The 20,828-nt window shown below is 37.2% G+C and overlaps 7 protein-coding genes across 9 annotated transcripts; 4 read left to right on the forward strand and 3 right to left on the reverse strand.

The window, feature by feature from the left end:
- Nucleotides 1-850: 850 nt before the first annotated feature.
- AT5G64600 (O-fucosyltransferase family protein) lies at nucleotides 851-4,039 on the forward strand. Its single transcript, NM_125856.6, has 11 exons — nucleotides 851-1,274; nucleotides 1,384-1,477; nucleotides 1,582-1,649; nucleotides 1,738-1,826; nucleotides 1,924-2,101; nucleotides 2,178-2,306; nucleotides 2,638-2,774; nucleotides 2,881-3,094; nucleotides 3,179-3,363; nucleotides 3,456-3,551; nucleotides 3,650-4,039. The coding sequence occupies exons 1-11, from the start codon at nucleotides 1,032-1,034 to the stop codon at nucleotides 3,783-3,785; spliced, it is 1,569 nt and encodes a 522-aa protein (NP_201265.3). The 5' UTR covers nucleotides 851-1,031; the 3' UTR covers nucleotides 3,786-4,039.
- HAM1 (histone acetyltransferase of the MYST family 1) lies at nucleotides 4,014-6,523 on the reverse strand. The gene is made up of 9 exons (NM_125857.3): nucleotides 6,051-6,523; nucleotides 5,824-5,912; nucleotides 5,682-5,741; nucleotides 5,377-5,586; nucleotides 5,174-5,242; nucleotides 4,887-5,048; nucleotides 4,700-4,793; nucleotides 4,476-4,618; nucleotides 4,014-4,390 (listed from the first exon to the last, which is right to left on the reverse strand). The coding sequence occupies exons 1-9, from the start codon at nucleotides 6,355-6,357 to the stop codon at nucleotides 4,187-4,189; spliced, it is 1,338 nt and encodes a 445-aa protein (NP_201266.1). The 5' UTR covers nucleotides 6,358-6,523; the 3' UTR covers nucleotides 4,014-4,186.
- Nucleotides 6,524-7,488: 965 nt separating this feature from the next.
- C/VIF2 (cell wall / vacuolar inhibitor of fructosidase 2) lies at nucleotides 7,489-8,585 on the forward strand. Its single transcript, NM_125858.4, has one exon. The coding sequence runs from the start codon at nucleotides 7,729-7,731 to the stop codon at nucleotides 8,269-8,271; it is 543 nt and encodes a 180-aa protein (NP_201267.1). The 5' UTR covers nucleotides 7,489-7,728; the 3' UTR covers nucleotides 8,272-8,585.
- A 433-nt stretch (nucleotides 8,586-9,018) lies between these two features.
- On the forward strand, nucleotides 9,019-12,254 carry FAS2 (Transducin/WD40 repeat-like superfamily protein). 3 transcript variants are annotated; one of them, NM_203262.3, is made up of 12 exons: nucleotides 9,019-9,265; nucleotides 9,505-9,616; nucleotides 9,711-9,737; nucleotides 9,835-9,907; nucleotides 10,120-10,223; nucleotides 10,307-10,521; nucleotides 10,599-10,695; nucleotides 10,816-10,888; nucleotides 11,070-11,158; nucleotides 11,290-11,431; nucleotides 11,529-11,629; nucleotides 11,696-12,254. In NM_203262.3, the coding sequence occupies exons 1-12, from the start codon at nucleotides 9,152-9,154 to the stop codon at nucleotides 12,010-12,012; spliced, it is 1,464 nt and encodes a 487-aa protein (NP_974991.1). In that variant the 5' UTR covers nucleotides 9,019-9,151; the 3' UTR covers nucleotides 12,013-12,254. The 3 variants fall into 3 exon arrangements, with proteins under 3 accessions (NP_974991.1, NP_568990.1, NP_974992.1); NM_203263.2 differs by having other exon boundaries at nucleotides 9,114-9,265; nucleotides 9,505-9,626; NM_125859.4 differs by having other exon boundaries at nucleotides 11,529-12,254.
- A 113-nt stretch (nucleotides 12,255-12,367) lies between these two features.
- On the forward strand, nucleotides 12,368-15,074 carry AT5G64640 (Plant invertase/pectin methylesterase inhibitor superfamily). Its single transcript, NM_125860.5, has 2 exons — nucleotides 12,368-13,793; nucleotides 14,219-15,074. Exons 1-2 carry the CDS (start codon nucleotides 12,674-12,676, stop codon nucleotides 14,905-14,907), a joined length of 1,809 nt encoding a protein of 602 aa, NP_568991.2. The 5' UTR covers nucleotides 12,368-12,673; the 3' UTR covers nucleotides 14,908-15,074.
- Nucleotides 15,075-15,097: 23 nt separating this feature from the next.
- AT5G64650 (Ribosomal protein L17 family protein) lies at nucleotides 15,098-16,877 on the reverse strand. Its single transcript, NM_125861.3, has 6 exons — nucleotides 16,574-16,877; nucleotides 16,415-16,469; nucleotides 16,254-16,304; nucleotides 15,952-16,043; nucleotides 15,781-15,858; nucleotides 15,098-15,546 (listed from the first exon to the last, which is right to left on the reverse strand). Exons 1-6 carry the CDS (start codon nucleotides 16,627-16,629, stop codon nucleotides 15,396-15,398), a joined length of 483 nt encoding a protein of 160 aa, NP_568992.1. The 5' UTR covers nucleotides 16,630-16,877; the 3' UTR covers nucleotides 15,098-15,395.
- Nucleotides 16,878-17,766: 889 nt separating this feature from the next.
- CMPG2 (CYS, MET, PRO, and GLY protein 2) lies at nucleotides 17,767-19,409 on the reverse strand. Its single transcript, NM_125862.5, has one exon. It carries the CDS (start codon nucleotides 19,233-19,235, stop codon nucleotides 17,973-17,975), a length of 1,263 nt encoding a protein of 420 aa, NP_201271.1. The 5' UTR covers nucleotides 19,236-19,409; the 3' UTR covers nucleotides 17,767-17,972.
- Between the last annotated feature and the right edge of the window lie 1,419 nt (nucleotides 19,410-20,828).

Raw genomic sequence — 20,828 nt, forward strand, 5'->3', positions numbered from 1 at the left:
TATAAGATTATGTTTGTGTATGATTTGTACAAGACATCAAGTAAACTTATAGATTGTATAGATCAAGCTGATGATAATTTTTGGCAGATCTGTGCCTAGGGTTACGGATGCCAAAGACGATGTTTTTCAAAAAAAAAAATGAATCAAACATAAATCCAAAATTTAACCTACCTAATATTGATAAATAACAAATGTGTAATTCAAAAAAGTTCACTTGTGATTATAGATTAAAAATAATAAAAAAAAATCAAAAAAAAAATAACTTTAATCGTGAAATCGTCATAAATATGATCTTTAAAAAAAAAAGATGAATGAGTTAATTATCCTTAAAAAATTGATATCTTAGTCTCTAATTTAAATTCAACATATTTTTTTTTTAAAGCCACTTGGCTCTATTAAAGTAAAAGCTCTAAGTTTTACATGAGCTTAATATTACTATACAAACAAAAATTAAAAGGTTTTAAATGTTGAGAATTTTTGAGAAATGCTTTCTTGGTGTGTGTTTTTTCTTCAAAAATATTTCTTTGAGATGTGCATTTTCAAAATAACCCTTTTTAGTTAAATTTGAAAAAAAATATATAAAGTCTATAAGGTTTTTAGAGGTGAAATTTGGAGCTGTGCACTTGAAACGGTGCGTTTACATTAATTGGAAAAGGAATCGCACCGGTGATGCGATAACCGGACGTTACCAATCGAATTTCCGATAAAACAGCAATTTTCGAAACCAAACCGGTTTTGAACGAGCAAAAGCTTGAAAACGCCGCGTTTTAAACAGTTTCTCGAAGACGCATTATCGGTTTTATTTTAACCGAACACCACCACTGGTTCACTATCAAATACTAATTATGAAGATACCGGTATCTTTGGAACGGTGTTTTTAAAATGTTGTTATTACCGGTGATGCGAGAACCGGACGTTATCAAAAATTCCGGTAAAACAGCAATTTCAAAACCGGTTTGGTTTTGAACAAGCAAAAGCTCGATGTCCGGAGGAGGAAAGAGACCGTTGTAGATCTGTCTTCTTCATCGAAGATGGTGAAACACAGAAACTCATCTCGCTCGATAATCTCATATTCTTCTTCAATAGCAAGATTCTTCTCTAGAAAAGCTATTTCTCTCTACTTGATCTTCGTCTTTGCTTTTACCATCTGGGTTCTCGTCTTCAGCTCCAGAAACATTCAAACCGATGATGACCACACCAAACATCAACAACAACATCATCGGGATCTAATCGATTCAGAATCATTTCCGCCACCGTATTTGCCTCCTAGGAAGGTAAAGTTGTTAATATTTCATGGGTTGTGGATTTGAATGAAGAAATGAGGTGACTTGATTTGGTTTTTGATCGGAACAATTGAGAAAGCATAACTTTATTGAGCTTCAGAATTTGCAGAAACCGTATGAAAATACTCAACTTTGGACTCCTCCTTTCAGCTTTGGGTTGCATCCATGTGTCAAACCTACTCCGAAATACAAAGGTATGCCAAAGAAGCTCACTTCCAATTTCTGATGGATCTATCTTGGGTTTTGTTTATGAATTCAGAACTGTGCTTTTGATTGATTTCAAGTTCGTTTCTTGCAGAATTTTCAGAATCAGATCATTATATAACAGTGAAAAGTAATGGTGGACTAAATCAAATGCGTACTGGTGTAAGTAAAACCATTTAAGTTGTTGTTTTCATGATTCTTTTTGTCTTGCTTAGTACCAAAGTGATTCAATAAGCATGTTATTGTACAGATAGCAGATATAGTGGCTGTTGCGCACATCATGAATGCAACTTTAGTCATTCCTGAGCTGGATAAGCGATCGTTTTGGCAAGATTCAAGGTATTTTGAAACTTCAAACAAACAAAAAATGCAGCTTACTTAATTAGTGGTTATGAGATTTATACTATTTCTAACTTACATTTTCGCTATGTCTCAGTGTTTTTTCAGATATTTTTGACGAGGAACAATTCATTAAATCATTGCGAAGAGATGTCAAGGTTATTAAAAAGCTCCCAAAGGAAGTGGAATCTCTACCTAGAGCAAGGAAGCATTTCACTTCTTGGTCTAGTGTTGGATATTATGAAGAAATGACTCACTTGTGGAAGGAGTACAAGGTCGGTCTTAAGCAACTTCTTTTACATTTTGCATTTGCTGTTTCATTCAACTGCTGATAGAATAATAACAATGCAGGTCATCCATGTCGCAAAATCAGATTCTCGCCTTGCAAATAATGACCTGCCTATCGACGTTCAAAGACTGAGATGTCGTGTACTATATCGTGGTCTCTGCTTCTCTCCTGCAATTGAAAGCCTTGGACAGGTTGGGACCCTTTTCCTGTCTTGTACACAACATAGATAGGCTGTAGTAACATAAAATTCATTTCATACACATAAGATTTCAAGTTAATGTTCTCTTTGGGTACCGAATAGCTATATAGAAGTTTCAAAACCATCGTTTGGGTCAACGAGTTTTCATTGTCAAATGATAGAACTTGCAATAACATAGTTTATGCATTTAAGAGGTGTGTAATGATAGAATAGGAGAATGGATACATCTTTTTCTATCAAACATAGTTTATGCATTTAAGAGGTGTCCTATGGGGATTCCTGTAGACTGTGGGTTCTGAGCAATCATGACGGTGACACCACAGAAGCTGGTTGAGAGACTCAAGTCACGTGCTGGGAGATATATTGCATTGCACCTGAGATATGAGAAAGATATGTTGGCTTTCACTGGTTGCACCTATGGTCTCACTGATGCTGAATCCGAAGAACTGAGAGTAATGCGGTAATTGATTACTCTCTGCATCTATTCTTAACAAAGCAAACATGCAAAACGTCTTCATGGGATAAAATTACAGTTTCAAGCTCAATATGTTATCTGTTGGTCACAGGGAAAGTACAAGCCATTGGAAGATCAAAAGTATAAATTCAACAGAGCAGAGAGAGGAAGGCCTTTGTCCATTGACTCCAAAAGAAGTGGGAATATTTCTGAAAGGTCTCGGATATTCTCAGTCAACAGTCATATATATTGCAGCAGGGGAAATCTATGGGGGTGATGATAGACTCTCTGAGCTTAAGTCGCGCTTCCCAAATCTGGTTTTTAAGGTCTGTTCAACCACCTCTAATCTTTCATGTTACTGACAATCTAAAGATGATAAATGTTTATGTTTCATGTACTGGATTTTGTAGGAAACGCTTGCTGGGAACGAAGAGTTAAAAGGTTTCACTGGCCATGCGACTAAAACGGCTGCTCTTGATTACATAATTTCTGTTGAGAGTGATGTGTTTGTTCCTTCACATTCTGGAAACATGGCAAGAGCAGTTGAAGGTCACCGCAGATTTCTAGGGCATCGCAGGACTATCACTCCCGACAGGTTCTATCTCCTTCCTTCTGTTACCTTAAAAAAAAGCATTAATCTTTTAGTCATTTTGTTATAGGCCATGACAAGTTTGGTGTTGTATGCAGGAAAGGACTAGTGAAACTCTTCGTTAAGATGGAGAGAGGACAGCTAAAAGAAGGACCAAAGTTGTCCAATTTTGTGAATCAAATGCATAAAGACAGGTAGCAAAAGAGTCATACGTTTGCTTCTTAAACAATAAACCTATAAAAAAAAGCACATCTTTGATGCGAGAAGAGGATTTGTTTGATCGGTTTTGCAGACAAGGTGCACCGAGGAGAAGGAAAGGACCAACGCAGGGGATCAAAGGACGTGCACGGTTTAGAACTGAAGAAGCCTTTTATGAGAATCCATATCCAGAGTGTATTTGCAGTTCAAAGGAGCACAAAGAACCCTAACTAAAATTTTCCAAACTTTTTTTGTTCTGTATCATTACATCTCATTTATAGTCATCTTAATTATAGTTTTCACATATCCCTTGATATCTTTTCTGTTTTTGATATCCGGAGATCTCTAGCCGAAGTAGAAAGCCAGAAATTTTTAACATTTAGTTATAAAACTTCTCTTTCGGCATTTTTTCAAATATTCCAAATTTTAACCAAACTGTTGTCAATCAGAATGGAACAAGAATGAAACACCAAAGTTACTACTGATCGTTTTACCATCCAGACAAAAGATTCCTACAGTTACAAGATCTATTGAACAGAGTGCGTGTTAAATTGTTACAGACAAAAGTCATCTAAGGATATGCAGATTAAAAGTAGACCATAACCATAACTATTTGAAGTGTAATGCCCTCTTAGCTCTGCTCTTTGTAAGGAGTCCATATCATTTTGCTCACATCCACATCAAGACCACCTCGGCCTGCCGCTTTCAAGTGTCGGTCCAGTACCTTAGGATCCGCGCAGATTACGTGTTGTCCTTTCCTGTATTGTATCAGTTCCAAGCTCTGCAGGGTGCTTAATATATCTTCTGCTTTAATCGCTGTCATGTCGCTCAGCTCCTACATTTAAAAAAGTTGAATATATGAATTATTCTGTTGACAGATAGGCTAAAAAGGATCATTACGGATATATAGATATACATACCTTGATAGATATGTTTCCCTTGTGCTTTTTCAAAATGTCTAATAAAATCCGAGTCCAGTAACCTCTGTAACTCACTAACCCTAGATCAGAGAGCGGCCTTTCCGGTGTCCCGACTTTGCCCTCTTTCTTTGAGAGTTCATAGGCTATAACACAATATAACGTGTAAGCTTTATAGAGAGAGGTGAGAACAAATAAGAAGAGTTGAATGAAAAACAAAAACTCACAGAAGGCTATTAAGAATTTGCCATAGCCCTTCCTTTGATATGGAGGAAGTGTAAGGATGCAAGCCAAGTTGTAAGCTTCTTCTGAGTGTTTTTCCTGTACCAACAGAAATTGCATTTTTTTCATCAGACAATCAAATTGAAACAGAACATGTATATAACAGACCCAAGAGCCAAAGTGTGCTGATACCTTTGAAAAGTATCCAACCATGTGGCATCCACGATCATCACATTCACAGAGAATATAGAACAGGAACAAATCAACGTCATAGTAAAGAGTTTTGTGGTCAAGAAATAACTTTGCCAGATAACAGAGGTTCTGTGCATAGACCTTATTCTTCTTGCCATCCACCTGTAAGATATTACAAATAAACTCCCAGGTCGTGAAAATTCAATTCTAAATACATTTATTAGCTTCCAAACAAGTATCGTAAGCCTAAAGCAAACAGTTTAAGGATGAAAACATCAATCTATTACCTCAAACATTGACAAAGTAGAGCTTCGATAGATTTCATCCCCAGGGGGGTGCTTCAAATCGCATTTCCTCTGCATAGATAAAAGACGATTGAGCAAAACTTAAGTAAAAAGAATGACCCATAAAAGGTATGTGTGAAACTAAAAATAACTGTAAAGACAAAACAATTAAAATGCTACAAATGATAAAAAAAACAGTTGCTCACCATATGTCTTTGAAGCTGCTCTTTGCGCTTCATAAAACTGAGGCAAAACTCACAGAAAAAGAGCTTCACGCAGTCATTGTATTCTGGAGGAAAAGGAGAGAAGTACCACGTCTCAATCTCATACTTCCCAAGCTCAATCGTAGCTATGTTCTTCACTTTCGTGAACTCCTCGTGTTCACGCAAACTGGCAGCATCCAGCTCTTCATGACCCTATACAAAATATCGAAAAACATCAGAATATATAGCATGCCACACAGTTCACTAAAACCACAACAAAGTTTAACTAACTTAACCAATCACTTTACCTCTACATGAGTCTCATCAATCTTCCGTTTCTGGTGTCGTGTCATCTTCAAGCTAGTCACCTATTACCACAAACAAACTTCTATGTTTCAGTGCAAACTACGGAGAGGAAAGCTCAAGACTTTGAAGAAAAATGGCTAATACCTTGTCTTCAACTTTTTCATCTAAAGCACACTCTACTGAATCAAGGTCAAGCTGTTCAAGCTTAATCCATTCATCCAATCTTCTATTAACTGCAGTTTCACAAGAGTTGTGATACTCAAAACAACTTGAATTGCAAAGCCCTCTAATTCAATTCTTCGAAATTTCAGCTCCAATCTATAAACCCTAGATTCACAAATTTCAGATAGAGAAAGGAGGAAACGACATACACTCTGTGTAATGAACGTAGTACTCGTAATCATTGTGACCACCATTATAATTCTTTCGGCGCTCGATAACCTTCACCGGATGGTATTTTCCGTCTCTCCATTGACACATCACGCGAGTACCAACCTCGAGCGGAAGCACCCCCATTCTTCTCTTCTTCGAAGCATCCGATTCTGAATTCGTGAGAGCGAGTATCGCACCAGAAGTATGATTCTGATTCGCATCTCCGCCGTTGGTTGCCGGATTATTATGGTTCGACGCCGGTGTGGCGATTATCATCGCCGTCTCTGTATCCGCAGACGATCCCATTTCTTTAGTCGGGTCGGAGATTTTTTCCGGGTGGATTCTTTTCTCATACGGATAAAGAACATCATTTGGAAGGAGTGTGGCCCAATAACAACTTTGAATGCTCAATTGGGCCTATCTTTATAATTGGCCTGTACTATATGTCTCTCTTACCGTCCTTTTTTTTTGGGTGCAAAAAATCTCTTACCGTCGTTAATACACGTTTTATAACTGTTGGCTTATGTTTAGTTTTATAATCGCCAGGTTACATTTAAAGAATGATTAGTAGGAGCAAACAATTTATAAAAACTAAAGAGATAATGAGAGATAAATAATAAGTGACAGAGTCAGTATTTTGTCGTGAATGGGAAACAGCCAAACAAGGCTTTATGATTCGTACTAATCACAAGATTCACAGATCAAAAAATCACAAAGTTCCAAGAAGCAAAGACGAAAAACACAACTCATCATCGTGTCCTTGAAGTTATGGTCATAGATTCGCACACCATGTTCCTCTAGATTAACCAAAATGATTTTTTATGAACAAAAAAGATTCACATGGTCACTTTACTGTATCTTGTATGTGAAATTTTACATCTCATTTTTCTTAAAGAATGTTTTACTTTTACATACTATCAATTTACTTTTATTTTTCGGTTATGAATTGAAGTGGATGACTTACTTACTTTTGAAATTCGAATGAAGAAAAATAGAATTGATTCCTATTTCAGTTGTTCACATGTAAACACGTTATATACTTATATGGCAACTTGACTAAAGGGAAAATTTAAATAAAATGATTTAATTTGGTGACATATATTCATCTTTCTAATTTTTGTAGCTACTACACACCGTGTATCCTTTTTCATAATAATGATGTGAAATTGTATAATTGTAAGAAAAAATGAGAAAAGAGTGACGAAATCTTTAAAACAGACAGAATTTTTTTGGTTGAGCAAACAAAACTTAGTTATCAAATTTTGGAAATAACGTGTTGAAGTGGCTGATTCTTTTACCTACAATGATTGATTCATCGACAAATATCTTGTTCGTATATCATCAATTCTAAATTCTTCAAAAATAAAGTAAAGATACTCAAATGTAATGAAATGACGAAGCTGGAAAAACGTATTTTAATTTAATTCATTATTTGACCAACAATTTGCATCATGTGAATTTAAATCTTGATAGGTCAATATTAGTATAAACTACCACACTACATGCGAAAATCATTCCTCATTTAGTGCAATTACAAATGATAAACGGAAACGTTATCATTTGTATTTATTTTGTAAAATATGTAATTCAAGAAACTGCTCAGAATATAAAGACAAGAATCCTCTTTCTTCCATCTCTATCTCTCCGTAAACAGTTGCTCAAAACCTTCTTCCTGAAATGGCTTCTTCTCTCATCTTCCTCCTCCTCGTTACCCTAACCTTTTCAGCATCAACCCTAATCTCAGCCAAATCCAACACAACAACAATAATCGAATCAACTTGCAAAACCACAAACTACTACAAATTCTGCGTCTCAGCTCTCAAATCCGACCCAAGAAGTCCCACAGCCGACACAAAAGGTCTCGCCTCCATTATGGTCGGCGTTGGTATGACAAACGCCACCTCCACCGCAAATTACATCGCTGGAAACCTATCCGCCACCGTAAAAGACACCGTTCTCAAAAAGGTCTTACAAGATTGCTCCGAGAAGTATGCTCTCGCCGCTGATTCTCTCCGGCTGACGATTCAAGATCTTGATGATGAAGCTTATGACTATGCCTCCATGCATGTGTTGGCGGCGCAGGATTATCCTAATGTTTGCCGGAATATTTTTAGGCGGGTTAAAGGGTTGGCTTATCCGGTGGAGATTCGCCGGCGTGAAGCTAGTCTGAGACGTATTTGTGGTGTTGTCTCCGGGATTCTTGATCGCCTTGTTGAATGATTTACATTTGCATTAACTACTTTCGTAAAATCTCTATTTAAATTATCGTATTTCATGAATTTAATATGACCGTTACTTTATTACTTTCGTCTTTGCTACAACTTTCAAATTGCCAAGAAGAACAATCTTTAGAGATCACCTGAATATTTGGAATTTAATATTTCTCAATCAATTGACTAATCATACCAAAAATTTTAAGTGACGAAGATTTGGGGGAAAAGGCTTCTTAAGAAATGGGAAGTACTAGAGATATTTGTATATTCGTTATATATCTTTAGGTAACTTTTTGCTTTATCTGTATGCATTATACGTGTTATCGCTTCAGAGATGTTTTACACTTTAAAAATTGCGATAAGGTTACAAAAGTGTCATCTTAAAAGAGAAAGGTAACGTCGTCTATATATTTTTTTATAACAATTTTAATGCAGAATAGTTATCGACCTCATAAACTAGTACTGCTTTTAAGACGACGTCGACTGCTATGCGAATCAAAATCAAAAGACGTATGACTTTTTTTAATATCATTTTAGGTGGAAACATTTACATAAATTATTGAAAGTGAATGTTCGTAGGTCATTGACTAGTCTACAGTTTTCGATATCAGTTCAAATAATCGACTCATAATTGAACTAAAAGCATCAAAATAATTAAACCATATACGAACACTAATAAGACCGGTTTTAGAATAAACCGGACTAGTCGGTGGATAAAATCGTCATTTGACACGGAGACTACTATTTCGCGCCCAAATGATCCCAGAAGACGCGCCCAGAGTGACAGTCCTTTTAGTTATTCTTCTTCCCAGTAATCCACAAACCCTAGAAAATTTTCTCAAGAAAATCCGAATCACGATTCTGGGCATTGTGGAGGATTGACAAAAATGAAGGGAGGTACGATACAGATAAGTTGGCACGATGGGAAGCCGGTGCTAACCGTAGATTTTCACCCGATTTCCGGTTTACTCGCCACCGCCGGAGCCGATTACGATATCAAGGTAATTTAATTCTCAAATCAAAATCGATTTGTATCCATTTTCAGGATCTGAGTTTGATCAAATAGTCACTAATTGTGTAATTTTGGAATTTGAATGTCTGCGATTGTTTAGAATTTCTAAAATTCAAATGTTTGAATTTGGTTCTCACGGGTTCATGAATTTGAACATCTGAAATTGTTTTGGTTGTGATTGTTGACTTTGCATTCACTGTTGACTATAAACAATTGAAAATTATTCAGCTATGGTTGATAAATTCGGGTCAAGCGGAGAAGAAGGTTCCTAGTGTATCTTATCAGAGTAGCCTTACTTACCATGGATGTGCTGTCAATACCATTCGTTTTTCTCCATCTGGTATGCATTAGCTTTGTATTATCAGATATGTTCTTTTAGCCGTAATCATGTTAATTCCTGTGGTGACGAGTGTTGTTCTATGATTATTTTGCAGGGGAACTACTTGCCTCGGGAGCAGACGGTATGCCTCAGAGGCTTAGATGCAATGCAAGTGTGTTTTGCATATTTTGAATGAGTAGTGAAACCAATTGTGCAGTTTTGTTTTTGTTATGATGCAGGAGGTGAGCTTTTTATATGGAAGTTGCATCCTAGTGAAACCAATCAGTCCTGGAAAGTTCACAAATCATTATCGTGAGTCCTTTCATCTAAATAATAAGCTACGCTGACTGGGCTTCTAAGAGCCACGGTTTTTTGTGTTTGAATACTGTTGCTCTATCAAGAAGGGAGAATGATACCTTAGGCTAATTTGGTGAAATGAGAATGAAAGTTTCACCAAAATTGCAACTGTGACCCAATCGAATGTAGGCTAAGAGATATATTTTGACTTTTGTTTGCCCTGCTAGATTTCATCGAAAGGATGTCCTGGATCTTCAGTGGTCTCCTGATGATGCATATCTTATTTCTGGCTCAGTGGACAACTCTTGCATTATATGGGACGTTAACAAAGGTGAAAAAGTCAAAGTGTAGATAGTTTTATTTTTTTGTTGGCTCCAGCTTTCCTGCTTCTCACAATTTTGTATTTGCTAAAAGGTTCTGTCCATCAGATACTGGATGCCCATTGTCATTATGTTCAAGGTGTTGCCTGGGATCCCTTAGCAAAGTATGTAGCCTCTCTTAGTTCAGACAGAACATGCCGTATATATGCCAATAAGCCTCAAACAAAGAGTAAAGGTGTTGAAAAAATGAACTATGTTTGCCAGCATGTTATCATGAAAGCAGATCAGCAACGGGGTGATGAAACTAAGGTTAGAGAGAAAATAGTTTCTTCCAGATTCATCACGGATACACAGTATTCCTAATTTCAAAATGACATTTTATGCAGACAATAAAAACCCATCTCTTTCATGATGAGACATTGCCGTCTTTCTTTCGAAGATTGTCATGGTCACCTGATGGATCTTTTTTACTCATTCCAGCAGGTTACTATCCCTTAAAACCATTCTTGTTTTTCAGATAGCTGTGCTAGATCATCCACATTGTTTACTCGGGCATTATTCATGTCTCTAACAGTCCCTGTTATCACTGTGTTGCATGTCCAGGTTCTTTCAAGGTTTCACCCACATCCGAAGCTGTAAATGCTACCTATGTCTTTTCTAGGAAGGACCTTTCAAGGTAAGATAATCACCTCACCATCTCTTGTTTGAAAGTCGTAAGGCTTTGTGGAACATATTGTAATCATATAAGCTCTTCTTTAAGCTGAGCCAAGTGGCCTTAACTGGTCAAGCTTATGTATGAGATAATTAGAAATCAGTACAAAGTCTCACACTAGCTCAATTCCTTTTTCCACAAGCAGACCTGCACTGCAGCTTCCTGGCGCCAGCAAACCGGTTGTAGTGGTTCGTTTTTGCCCTGTTGCATTTAAACTCCGTGGTTCAAGTTCTGGTACATATTATCTTATCTCACACCATTTTTTTAGTTTCTTTTATGATAGAAAAGCAAGGCCTTCATGACGTTGATAGTTTTCTTAAATCTGTTACTTTTGGTGATCTCAAATGGTGTTTTGAATCATGCAGAAGAGGGTTTCTTCAAGCTTCCTTACCGTCTTGTCTTTGCCATTGCAACTTTAAACTCCGTGTACATATATGACACAGAGTGTGTCGCTCCAATTGCAGTCTTAGCAGGTCTCCACTATGCTGCAATAACCGATATAACATGGTGAAAAGACTATGCACATTCTTATAGATCGGAATGGTTTTTCTCTAAATTTTCTTAGTTTTAATTCTAACCAATGATCTTTTGGTTTGTTCAAAAGGTCACCTAATGCATCGTATCTGGCACTGTCCTCACAAGATGGCTATTGCACACTAGTTGAATTTGAAGATAAAGAACTAGGAGAAGCTGTCTCCATTTCAGGTTTGCTCTTAGTCCTTTCACTCTTGAACCTTCCAGAACCCGATTGACCCATCAATCCAACTACAGTTGGAAAGAAACCTGTTGATGGTGAGGAGAAAAAGCATGATTTAGAGAAAGGCGATGAACTAATGACAGAAACAACACCAGACGAGAGCAAGAAACAAGCTGAATTAGAACAAAACGAAGAGAGCAAACAGCCATTGCCAAGCAAAATTACCACGGATGGTAAGGAAAAAGAGCATATTATGCAGAAAACCGATGATGAAGTAATGACAGAAACAAGACATGAGGAAGAGAATCAGCCATTACAGAGCAAAGTTAACACACCGGTCTCAAATAAACCAGCAAGGAAACGCATCACACCCATGGCTATTGACCCCTGATGTCGTCATTTTCCATCAGTGTTTTTTTTTTAACTCTGATACAAATAGCTTTCTCATAGGCTACATTTAGACATCAAAATGAATCGTATTGACGGCCATGTTGGAAATGGACTTGTTTCTTTAGTCATACGTCTCGTCTCTAAAGGCAATGTACATATAGACACATGTATGAACGTTCACATGAGATGGTTTTGCGTACATTGTGGATCATTATTGGGCTCGTATTAATACATAAGTTAGTTAGCTTGGCATCAATGTCTTTAAGGCCCAAATTTCATATATAGCTAAATGCAACAATGTCAAGGGATGTTGTGTTGATCTTTAACGGCCCGTTTAATTAATTGTAGAATAACAATAATAGACCAGTAAAAGAAAACATAATTTTACCCTAAATTTAATTTTCTAAACCCTTTCTTCCATAACAGCCGTAAAAAAGGTTAAAAAATAAATCAAAAACCCAGAAAAACCAAACTCTCTCATCGTCTCAAATGGCTATGGCTCTCAATCTCTGAATTTGATCCTCTGTCTCTTTCTCTCAATCAGATTTCAATAATTCTTACAAGTTCAAATTTTCATTTTTCCCAGTTTCAATTAAATTTGTATAAACAATTCCCACCTATACACACAAACATATACAGAAAATATCTTCTCTCTCCCTCCAATGGATTCTCCGACACTACCGCACTCTATCTCCGCCTCTTCCTCCACCCCATTCGCTTCCGCCGCCGTAAAACCTCACCGGAATAAACTCCTTTCCCGTAATGGCATCCTCATCATCATCGCCGCGTCCTGTATTCTCCTCCTCCTCATATCTCTCCTCATCTACGCCACCGTCTCAAAATCCTCCCGCAACCACCATAATCCATCGCACCAAACCCCAACCTCCGACGATCATCCTCCGCCGGAAACACCTCCTTCTCCTCCACCAATCGCTCAGATCCGTCTCGCATGCAACGCAACGCGTTTCCCAGATCATTGCGTTGCCTCGCTCTCTAAACCCGGTCAAGTCCCTCCGGATCCTAAACCGGTTCAAATAATCCACTCTGCAATTTCAGTCTCCTACGAGAATCTCAAATCCGGCCAATCGAAAATCCAATCAATCCTAGACTCCTCCGCAGGGAATCGAAACCGTACGAACATCGCCACCATTTGCCTCGAGATCCTCTCTTACTCTCAACACCGTACCGAATCAACAGACATAGCCGTGACGAGCGGCGATATCAAAGACGCACGTGCGTGGATGAGCGCAGCTCTAGCTTACCAATTCGATTGCTGGTCAGGTCTCAAAACCGTCAACGACACTAAGCAAGTCGTCGACACGATTACGTTCTTCGAAGGTCTCGTGAACCTCACCGGAAACGCGTTGAGCATGATGTTATCGTTCGACAGTTTCGGAGACGACGTCGTTTCGTGGATTCGTCCAGCGACGGAAAGAGACGGGTTTTGGGAGAAAGCTGGGCCGAGTTTGGGCTCGGGTACGGGTACAGAGGCTAGTTTGGGTTTTCCGTCTGGTTTAACGGAAGACGTGACGGTGTGTAAAAACGGAGGGAAAGATTGTAAATACAAAACAGTGCAAGAAGCCGTTGATTCCGCGCCGGATACAAACAGAACTGTAAAGTTTGTGATACGTATTAGAGAAGGTGTGTATGAAGAAACCGTTAGGGTTCCGTTTGAGAAAAAGAATGTCGTCTTCATCGGTGACGGAATGGGTAAAACGGTAATTACAGGGTCGTTGAATGTTGGACAACCAGGGATGACAACGTTTGAATCTGCAACTGTCGGTGAGTTTTTTTCAACCTCGTTAAACCTTTCTTTAATTAAGTTCTTATTTTTCTCGTCAGTTTATTAATTTAATTAAGGAACATAAATAAGAAGAATAACATTAAAGTCAAAACATAAATTTGTCTTGTTTCTTTTACTGTGTCTAGATTTGCTCTGCCACGTAAAAAGAATAATATTTATTGTTATTTAGTTTTGAGATTCAAGTTATGTATGTCTATAGAATTATTATGAGACTGTCCCTGGTTCCACTAGGGACAGAAACCATGTGACATTTACTTGGGAAGATATATACATAGGATTTTGTTTTATAAACATAGAATATAAAAGTTGCTAAATTTGATTAAAGATATGGACAAAGTTCCAAGATTTTTTGTTTCTTAATCTTAAAATGTTTTATGTTATTACTTGGTTTTGGTTTTGGTAGGAGTTCTCGGTGATGGATTTATGGCTCGTGATTTAACTATAGAGAACACGGCAGGAGCAGATGCGCACCAAGCGGTTGCGTTTAGATCAGACAGTGATTTTTCGGTACTTGAAAACTGCGAGTTTCTTGGGAACCAAGACACTCTTTATGCTCACTCTCTCCGTCAGTTCTACAAACAATGTCGAATCCAAGGCAACGTAGACTTCATCTTTGGTAACTCAGCTGCCGTATTCCAAGATTGTGATATCCTAATCGCTTCAAAACACTCCAAACTCGAGCAAGGCGGTGCAAACAACGCGATCACAGCACACGGGAGGATTGATGCGTCGCAGTCCACGGGATTTGTGTTTTTGAACTGTTCGATTAACGGAACAGAGGAATACATGAAGGAGTTTCAAGCTAACCCTGAAGGGCATAAGAACTTCTTGGGAAGACCGTGGAAGGAGTTTTCGAGGACGGTTTTTGTAAACTGTAATCTTGAGTCTTTGATTAGTCCTGATGGATGGATGCCTTGGAACGGGGATTTCGCATTGAAGACTTTGTATTACGGTGAGTATAAGAATACGGGTCCGGGATCGGTTAGATCGAGTAGGGTTCCATGGAGTAGTGAGATACCAGAGAAGCATGTTGATGTTTACTCTGTTGCCAATTTTATTCAGGCTGATGAGTGGGCTTCCACGACTGCTTGATTTTTGTAAAGGAAACATGAGGTTTTAGGATTTTGAAAAGAAGAGAAGAGAAGTCGTCATTGTAACTTTATTGTAGTGTCAAATATTAGTGTGGTTTCTTTATCGCTCATTGGGGATTCATAATAGATTAATAATTGAAGATAATCATCAATCAAAAAGTTATAATCTTTTGGGTGATGGAAGAAACCACATAAATCATATCATACCAAAAAGGAATGAAACTTTAAACTTTAAAGTATTATCAAACTTTTCGAGTGGTTGAAGAAAAATGAGAGAAGATGATACCAAAAAACTTTTTAAGAAAATGGGTAAAAATGCTTTGATGCTTCAAGGAAACTACATTTAAACTGTTTTAAACACATTGTGAATGACAGTGATGAATAAGGTGCCAGACATACAAAGCTATGGGTTGAAGGAGAAACAACATGGGCAAGGGGAAAAAAAACATGATCTTCTGGTGTGAGAGAGCGAGAGAGATCTTCTTCTATTTATAGGTCAGAATCAGAAGTTTTTTCCTCCTTTGGTGGAGCATACTGCCTGGTGAGACGGGATCTAGCCCATGGATCAAGTGGCACTCGAGGTGGAGGTTGAGGAGTAGCTGGTTTTGATTGCCTTAGCTCGTTCTCTCTATCGATAAACCTGCACCAATAAGAGTCATACAAAACCAGTTAGCTCACTTTGGAAAACTTCCTAAACTAAGATCAAGTACCGGTATCTCGAGATACACAAATACTAGGCTTATATGTGAATTCACAAGTCTTGAAGTTTGATCTTAAAATATAGCATCATCCATTTTGTTGTAACTGTGACTAAACTAAACTCGAATTCAATATGCTTCTGTTAAAAAGAATAAAGAAAAGAAACTTGTTTTACTCGATATAGGCCATTGGGGCAGCATCACCAACACGAATGCGAGTACGAAGCATTCTTGTGTATCCACCAGCTCTATCTCTGTTAACACATACGTAACATCCAGCTGGTAAAACAGAGTGCATAGGAAAAGATCCCAAAAAAAAAAGGAAAAAACGAGATACGAGAATTCACTTGTATCGATGAGCCAATTCTGTAAAAATCTTGTGAAGTACATCATCTCCTCTAACAAACCCAGCAGCTCTTCTTGCTGCAGCTAGTGAACCCTGTAATAAAATCATTTCCTCATCTAAACCAAAATTATATAAAACTAGTTACTCCGGAGAAACAATAACTATTCGTGAGCTTATAAACCAAGATTTGTGAACACTTGAGCACAATCACAGTTCCAGTAAACCAAATATGGTGTTTGAATATACAAAAGAGTCTACAGAGTTGCTAATTTTTTCTTAAATGGAAAAAAATGAATAGAGTACCTCTTTTCCGAGTTGAATCATATTATCAGCAAGACGACGAACTTCTTTAGCCTGCATAATCCAATGTAGGTAACATTTTTAGATTCTCAACAGATGCCTATAAACCCTAGCTTAAACCCCAGATCAGAGAAACCAAAATTGAGGAAAATAGGAATTAGTACCTTTGTAACAGTGGTCTCAATTCGCTCGTGTTGCACCAATTGAGAAACCATAGTCCTAATCAGAATTGAATTGGGGAAAAAAGACACTTCATAAATCAATCGAGAGAAAATTTATGGATCAATGAGAAAGTTTCTACCAAGACAAAAAGAAGAAGAAACCTGAGCATGGACATACGGTGACCTGCTGGGCGGCCGAGCTTCCTGAACTTGGTCATTTCTCCGTCGGCGATTCGATCGGAGAATGCGATTCGGAAGATGAAGAAGAAATAAACTTACAAAGGTGAACGATAAACCCAGCTCAATGGGCCGGATCTTTTCGTTTTTAGCCCAATCAAATGAAAGCGCTTGTGTCATTTGTAGCCCAATAAAAAAATAAGCCGTTTGTGTCATAGAAAAAAATTGTTTTTGAATATTAGAATGAAATTTAGGATTTAAGATGATTCATAATTTCATATAATGTTTCTATCGGCTACTTTTTAGTCTTTGTACTTTATACTTAAGAATCAAAATAACAATTGAAATACCTAACTTTTCAGCTGACCAAAACCAAAGACTATTGTTATAAAAATAAAACACTAGATCCCAATTTTCATATTTTGTGGGCGGTTTGTCGACTCTTCTCATTCGCATTCTTTGTCAAAGGCCTCAAAGTTGGACTCGTTTGAGAGTTTAATAATCTAATGTGTTAGTATGTATCTTCTAACAATCATATAAGATAATAGCAACACTTGAGAATCCAAAAACACAAAAGGTCAGTTCGATGTATATAGTCAATCATCTAAAAAGCAATATAGCTTCTAAATGGTTCCCTACAGTATATAGTTTCTTTTGTTTATTCAACAAAGATGATCTGGAACCAGCTCATTATGGGTTTTCTGACCCTCCCACACTTTATTCTTATATACTTTTAAATTAATTAGTATCATACAATAAATAATCAAACACACATATTCTTCGAAGACAAGAGTTAGCTGATCGGTTCAAATTTAGTTAGTGATTGTAGCTAGAACAGTTTTTAATTAACTGTTAGGGAGTGATCACGAACAGAAGATTATTAGAGGCTAAGATGTTATATGGACTTTTGACACAGAAATAACACCACAAGATGAGGGAAAAGATAAAGATGATTATGACTTATATAGGCTTATGTCTATGTCGTCTATGATGTATTCGAATCTTCTAAAGACATATTGAAAAATCACATGTAACATCGTTACAAATTGTGGGTCGATCGGAACTATATGACGTATTCATCTTTTTGACAATTCTGGACCTGTTTACCAACAGAATATATTCAAAATTCGTATTTAGAAAAAAGCAATTTCATATCAATGATACGAAACAATATGATTGGAAATTCAAGAACATCATTAATTGATTTTACTTTACATTAATAAGAGAATAATAGACTACACATTCAATGAGCAATGAATTGAATCTTCTTTTTTAGTTTATATTCACTATTCAAAAATTTCATTTTAGTTTTACAATTGTTCTTACCTCTTTCCCAAGAAACAAATCCTAAAAACGAACCCTAGTAAGTAGTAAAAGAATTGATTTAAAACGGCATGATATGTGTCGTTTTGGTGTCGTAAGCCGAAAGGCAAGATCTTGAATTCACCTTGAAGACCTTAAGAAGATCCGTTAACATACGTCTAACGGCGGGAGAGCAATTGCTCTGTAACAGTAACAGAATTTTCGTAACTCCGTTAACACTTGTAACAGCTTCCAAAGCTTTATCTTCTTTGAATAGATAAGAAACACTCCACAGCACCGTCACGGCGTGCTCCGTCGCCGCCGTTGACACTTTCATCAGCTTCTTAACCACCGTCTTCAAACACTCGCCATCTCCGCCGCAAATTTCCGATCTCCCTTCCTTTGTAGATGCTAAAATCTCCAGAAGCTTCAAGCATTTCTCCGTCACCGAAACGCTCAACGACGACGTTGAATCTGATAACAGTTTCGTAACATCTCCGATGAGTTTCTCTCGGAGGAGATTGAGTTTCACACGTTTCGGTGAGCTAATCGCGATCAAGCACGATAAACTCGATTCGATTAAACTTAAATCAGAATCTTTACTAATCGATTTCATTAGCTCCGTGATTAATCCATCTCTCTCGGCGATTAACAGCTTTGATTCAGCGTCGACGGCGATGAACTCAAGTAAACCGGCGCAATCAATTTTCAATTCGACATTCCCGGTTTTAAACAAGTAGACGATCACCGATAACCGATCTCGACCGTTGGTTAAAATCAGATTCGAAAACCGTCTCCGATCTGAGACTTTGCTTCGAATCGTACTCAGAATCTTCACCGCTTCTTGAACAACCAGAGATTTCGCGGCGGAGGTGGTTTCGAAATCCACCTGATTAATCAGATCCACGAGAAGTTTCACGAAATCATCTTTTCCGGCGAGAAATCCTCTGTTATCATCAGATTCTCTCCCGAATCGAACAATCTTCGACAAAACCTCGCGATCATCTCTTTCTTCTTTCTCGATCTTCACTCTATCGATCGCATCGGCGATCTCGTCTCTCGTCGGAGCAGCTAATTCCGCCGATTCAACACAAGTTCGACGACGAACAGAATCAGACCAAATCTCGATAAGACGTTGAAGAGTCCGATTCGGTATGAAATCTTTATTCTGAAGAATCTGCATCGTCGCCGGACAAGTGTTATTCCCGCCGTCAAGCCACCGTTGGATACTAGCTCGATCGTAGGTAACGCCGGTGCAAAGACTCACCGGAGATTTCATAACGTCGAGAGATATAGGACATCGGAAGAAGGTAGGAACAGTGATGCAGAGATCATCTTTCCTCATTGCTTTGGCCGTTGCTTTTTTGTTTTCCGATTAGCTCCAAAATAAATAAAAGCGTGTGTGTGGGAGAGAGAGAGAAGAGAGAGAGTTTGTCTATGGTTTTAGTGCGTGGGGTTTGGTTTAAAAGATGAAAGAGAAAAAGAGTCAAACTTTGGTGACGTCAAATTTCACTTTTTTGACGAGAATTTTTGTGTTTAAATATCTTTAAATACTATTTTAATGACTAAATCGAATAAAACTTTTTCTTTTAACATAAATCGAATAACTTTTTTTTTCTCTTCTCTTTATGCTATTATAAAATAACTCTACTACAAAATTAGAATAATATTTCAGCACACTCCAAAGTTGAAAAACTATATATTCTTATTTAAACGTAAAAATAAAATCTGATATATTAAAATCTATTTTATTTTAGGTCGTTTGGTCAAAGAAGAAGTCTTCTTTCGGCGTGTTAATATTAGAGATTTTCAGTAGAGTATATCACAACCGTTGATTTTGATTTTTTAAGGTCTAACGTGTTGGAAATGGACGGTGAGGATTTGCGGAAAGTGGATGCAGATATAAGAGGAGAGTGGGGTCCACGCTCCACCGTTTGAGATTTTGGGTCCACTTAAACGTCTTAAGAACGCACCGAGTTTCGGGTTGAGGTGTGAAATTGCACGTTTGAGATTTGAAGTGGAAATTTGGGAACTTTTTTATTATTTTTTGACGACCCTTTAATTTAGTATTTTTATAATATGTCCTGATTATCTTATTTCTTAGTTTTCCGTCCTTGTTTTTCAAAATTTGTAACGCGTTGTTCAATTAATCGAATTAGCTTCAAATATTGCAAAAGATTGACTTCTATTCTGTTAATTATTAATTAAAATTATATTTAACGATTTACCCATATGATGTATACTTCTGTAAATTTTATAAAATGTAGGCACAAATCAATAATATCTATAACAAATGGAAAAGATATTACGTAGAAAAGGAAAAAAGAAGAATAAATGAACAAAATTGTTCAATTGACCGGACAGATTCTATGGGCTGCAATTGCATCTTTTGTTGCTCCTCCACTTCTGTTTGTTTTATGTCCGCAACTAGCAACACATGACGTGACACTTGTTTTCTTCTTCCACGCTTATTTTAGATTTGTCTACTTATGTTCATTACAAGTTCACCCTCTCAAGTTTATAACCTTCCGCTAATTTTACCTTTTAAAATTAAGTACCATTAGATTTTGACCCGCGGTATACCGCGGAGTTAGTTTTTTAATAAAATTAGTTATATAAAATGTATATGTAGATATTTATTTTGTTAATATTGTTTGTTTTGTTTAGTGTTTAAGATAATGTATATATAGATTTTAATTGTTATATCTAGGATTTCACCCGTATTATATCGTTTCGTATTACTATCGATCCAAACCCATCATACTATCTAATCCTGCACAGTGAAATTAAACATATCTAATAGATTTCACTTGTGGTATACCGTCTCGTAATACTATCGACCAAACCCGTCCTACCACTAACTCCGTTCAGTAAAATTATATATTATTTTGTTATTTTTGTTTTAATATACTTTAATTTTAAAAGTATTTAATTCAAA

Source organism: Arabidopsis thaliana, chromosome 5, assembly GCF_000001735.4.
Source record: "Arabidopsis thaliana chromosome 5, partial sequence".
NCBI classification, from domain to species: Eukaryota; Viridiplantae; Streptophyta; class Magnoliopsida; order Brassicales; family Brassicaceae; genus Arabidopsis; species Arabidopsis thaliana.